This window comes from Octopus sinensis, linkage group LG28, assembly GCF_006345805.1.
Source record: "Octopus sinensis linkage group LG28, ASM634580v1, whole genome shotgun sequence".
In the NCBI taxonomy this organism is placed as follows: Eukaryota; Metazoa; Mollusca; class Cephalopoda; order Octopoda; family Octopodidae; genus Octopus; species Octopus sinensis.
Window position 1 is genome coordinate 13,762,825 of NC_043024.1, and position 5,000 is coordinate 13,767,824.

The 5,000-nt window shown below is 33.3% G+C and overlaps 1 protein-coding gene across 2 annotated transcripts in view; it reads left to right on the forward strand.

Annotated features, from left to right (window-relative positions):
* The window catches only part of LOC118768360 (protein fem-1 homolog CG6966-like), a 40,336-nt gene that overhangs the window by 874 nt on the left and 34,462 nt on the right, over positions 1-5,000 (forward strand). The window contains exon 2 of one of the 2 annotated variants that reach the window (XM_036514675.1): positions 4,186-4,236. The exons of the other annotated variant lie outside the window; for it this stretch is intronic. Within the exon in view, the coding sequence (XP_036370568.1) occupies positions 4,186-4,236 (51 nt within the window). The remainder of the gene's footprint in view (positions 1-4,185; positions 4,237-5,000) is intronic. 2 annotated transcript variants of the gene reach the window in all.

The following is a 5,000-nucleotide window of genomic DNA, read 5'->3' on the forward strand; positions in this document are numbered from 1 at the left end:
GGGATTCGGTGTAATCAACAATGCACCTCCTATGAAATCGCTGAACTTGTGCCAAAATATGAAACCATTATCTTTATTATTTTTATTATTACTATACAGCGGCAATCTGGCTGAATAGTCAGCACGCTGGACGAAATGTTTAGAGGTGCTTCGCCCGTCGCTAGGCTCTGAGCTCAAATTCCGCCGAGGTCGACTTTGCCTTTCATCCTTTTGGTGCCGATAAATTGAATTCCAGTTGCGTACTGGTGTCGATCTAATTAAATTGTCCCCTCCCCCAAAATTTCGATACTTGTACCTGGAGCAGAAAAGATTATTATTATATTATTATTATTATTATTATTATTGCTTTTGCCCAGCTTCTATCGCTGGAGATGTACTACAGTGTCAGCTGTTCACTACCAGTGAACTAAGGTAACACCTCTTATTTTTCGAGCACCACCCGAAGTATTCGAGCGTTTCCAAGCGATACAAATCGTAGAGACACAGAAGTTGTTATTGCATGGAGCTGATTCCCGAGTGTAATGTGTAATCGTTTAGTGTCTTAGCATTTCTGACTTATAAATTTTTTGTCCACTCTAGCTTTTGATGTAGATGTGATCTGGGCTTTAGCAAGTCAACCGTGAAGATCGCGTACCTGTCTTTCTCCCATCCTTTAGCGGCCGATAAAATACGTAGCAGTGAAACACTGGGGCCGATCTAATCGACTAGACCACTCCCGCCAAATTCCAGGTTTCATACTTTAGTAGAAAATATTATCATTATTATTATTGTTGTTGTTGTTGTTGTTGTGATTACCACCTATAAGAGTTAAGTTGGTGCCATCGTAAAGTACTTATTTCAAATTGGTTCTTAAGGTACCGACTTCGTACAGATTCAATACAAAATCGGATTTTGCAACAGCAAGAATTATTCCAGTCACAGACCAAAGAAGATTACAATCGTTCACACGCACTGAAATACACACACACACGCATTCAATCACACACATATACTCATACACACAAAGAAAATATTCTCTCAGATGCGCGCGCTACTAAAATTATGAGAGCTTTTCCTTAATGAATTAATTTGATAAAGTCGGGAACGTAACACCCACATAAACAAGTTGCTACACGTCGGGGCCAAACGCAACACTTCGTGGCTGCGAAGCAAAGTTTTCCATAGATATCTGCTAGTACCATCTCCTATATTTTCAACCATAACCTTTAGTAGGAAATCACATTTGAACTTCTCTTTCTGTTTATGACGATCGTTGGAGATTGGTGAAGATCATCAGCTGTTTTTTTTTTATTTTTAAAGTAGCTGTAAGATGGAGAAGTCTCCTTGTACGCTGTAGGATAACTCTCAAAGATATCTGCTTTAGTTTCCTCTATTTGGAATAAATAAATAAATGTGCGAAGAAGGTGGCAAAGATTTCCTCAACTTTCATTTGGTGATATTAAGAATTAGTGGCCATTATTATGTATGATAATAACCAGATTTCTACCTGGTTCTTTTTAATATCGAAGGCAATGTTTATAATGATCGGAGGAATTAAACACGTTCAATTTTTTAGTTTTAAAATTGTCTCTGATTTGCAAAAATCCTCTGTAAATGTAATTATAATAAACTGAAAATATGTGACTTAGCTAAACATTGTAAGCATTAGGATTTGCCTCCGTAATGAAACAACACCAAAGGATAAGTAGAATTCATAAGAAAAGATCAGTTATAATTAGACTGGCAGATTTCGACTGCGTTATTAATTTTACAGTCGAGAGTCACAGGAAGGGAATAGTGTGAACACTCCTGATTGGTGCTTCCACAAGAAAATAATGAATTATAGATTGAGAGGGAATAAGAAATGAAAGGCAGAGGGGAGAGAGAGAGAGATATATATAGAGAGAGAGAAGAGAGAGAGAGAGAGAAACAGACAGGCAGACAGAAAAGAAATGAAAGAAAAAATGGGGAGAAACTGTCCCCTATACTTATCTATGGATCCCGAATGAATGTTAGGCTTACAGAATTCTGAAGAATGTGAACACAGAATGCATCGTGTATAAGAATCCACTACTTTGTATATGTGTCCGAGAGTCTCAAACGAATTTGCCAAATGTTTGGGCCAAATAATAAGATTATTTAAAATGTCTAAGAATATAAATCCATTGTTACCTATCAGAAGAATTATAAATAACTTAAAGAGTTGCAATGCGGTTTGGAATATCTATTGTTATATTAGTAATTTCGAATTTGTAATTTATAGAAAATTTGTAGTGTGTGACGACCGTGTGTATATATTAACACTGATATACATACGTACTTATAATATGCATGCATACAAAGGTAAACATATATGCATGTATGTATATATATATATATATATATATATATATATACATACAATATAGATATAATATATATACTTGTATGCTTGTGTTAAGATATATACATGTATTCATACATACATATATACATTCACATATACTTATGTATAAATATATCTATATAAATACATATGTATGTATATATGTGTGTGTATGTGCATTCATACCTACATATTAAAATATGTATAAATATATATATATATATATATTTATATATTTATATAAGCATGTATGCGTGTATAGACTTATGTATATATGTATATGTATATATATGTGTGTGCGTGTATATATATTATATTGCCTCTAGCATATTGACTGCCTTTCATCTTCGTTACATGAAAGCAAAATAATTAAATATAAATTTTTACAACACTATTAATCTCAACTAATTAATTATTATTAGCATAATTATGTAAAGTAAAGGTCTTTGGGAAATTATTCCTTAGAAATAATATGTTGGTTACTACCAAATAGTCGTTCAGACCGAAAATCTCCACAGAAAGGCAGACAATTCTTAGAATTTCAATTCCATTTCGAACGAATCAAAAGGAATATATTCACGAGGCATTAATTCCGTGCGAGTCACGCTTGGTTGCATTCGGCTTCACTAATAACGTAAATTATACTATTTAGAGTTAAGCTAAGCTCGTCATACTTCATGCTTCGAGTATCCTAAACGCTACATCACAGCAGGGTGTATAAGGGCAGTCACAGCCGCCTTGAAGAGTTTCCTGAAACTTTGTAATTAATAAACTCGACATATACTGGATCGATTCTTCGTTGTGTGGCGAATCATAACTTTTCATATAATAATTCTTGCTCTAGGTTTGGTTTTCTTTGTCGTCTCGGGTGCATTTGATGTACTCAGACAATTATTGTTGATATTATTATCCTTGTTTCTGTCAGCATCCTCATCCTTACTATTTGAAATGTTGTTACCAACGTAAAGGCGGCGAGGTGGCAGAATCGTTAGCACGCCGGGCGAAAAGCTTAGCGGTATTTCGTCTGCGTTACGTTGTGAGTTCAAATTCCACCGAGGTCGACTTTGACTTTCATCCTTTCGGAGTCGATAAATTAAGTACCAGTTACGCACTGGGGTCGATGTAATCGACTTGAAACCTATGTCTGTCCTTGTTTGTCCCCTCTGTGTTTAGACCCTTGTGGGTAATAAAGAAATAGGTATTTCGTCTTCTGTTACGTTCTGAGTACAAATTCCACCGAGATTGACTTTTGGGGTCGATAAATTAATTAACAGTTACGCACTGGGGTCGATATAATCGACTTAATCCGTTTGTCTATACTTATTTGTGCCCTGTGTGTTTAGCCCCTTCTGGGTAGTAAAGAAATAGGTATTTTGCCTGTCTTTATGTTCTGAGTTCAAATTTCACTAAGGTCGACAATTGCCTTTCATCCTTCAGGGATCGTTAGAATAAGTAAAAGTTGTGCACAGGGTCGTTGTAATCGACTTAAACACGACCAGGAAATTGCTGGCCTTGTGCCAAACTTCAGAACCGGCACTGTCGCCACCGTCGCCGTGGTTCTCTTTTTTCTTGATTTTCTTGTTGTTATTCTTGCAGATGCATTCGTTCATATAATTTTTGTTGTCTCCGACATCCTCTTCCTCTTCATCGTCATCTTTACAACCGTTCGATGCTGTTGTTGCTTTTGTTATTATGGTTGTTGTTATTGTTATTGTAGTAGTTATAGTTGTTATTGCTTTTGATGTTGTTGTTGTTGTTGTTGTTATTGTTGTTGATTCTTCAAAAAAACCAGCCGCGATCGAACCGATGACTGAAGGCATTCCAATATTTTTCTTTTTCAGATATAACGTATCCAGCACTACAAGATTCAGTGTGTTCTTCCCATTTATTGTGTGAGGATTCCATAACTAAACACACATTCATACATAGACATTTTAACATTTTTTTGGCTTTTCAAATATACCGTAATCTAACTCGTAGGAATCAAAATTACAAACGTGTACGAACGTGAGTGTGTGCGTGTGTATGGGTGTATAAATATATATACATATAAATTAAATTAGAGATAAAACCACTATTAGGCAAACCATACAATGAAAAACATAAACACAATTAATATAATATACAAAATATATAAATATAAAATTTAAAATTGAAATTGTTTAAATTTAAAATTTTTAATTTATATTTATGAATTTTTATATTTTTTAAATATTTTTTAAATTCTAAACTTTAAATTTTAATAAAAAAAAAAAATTTAATTTAAAATTTTAAAATTCATTCTTTGATTTGCCTAATAGTGGTTTTATCTCTCATTTAATTTATATTTATACTGTGAAATTGGATTTAATCCTAATCTAGTTTTACCCTGTAAGTTGGATTTACTCCCTAATATATTATTATTATATACATACATACTTATATATATATATATATATATATATTATATATATATAATTATATATATTACATACGTATTAATAACATATATATATATAGATAAATATAATATGTTATTGAAATACGTATGTATATTGCGTGCGTACGTATGTATGTATAATATATTGAAGCTAATTGGATAGTTCGACGCATGATAGTAAGCAGGGATTTATCATCCAACAGATATACCAATAGAAAGTTATATAAAATTCAGGAC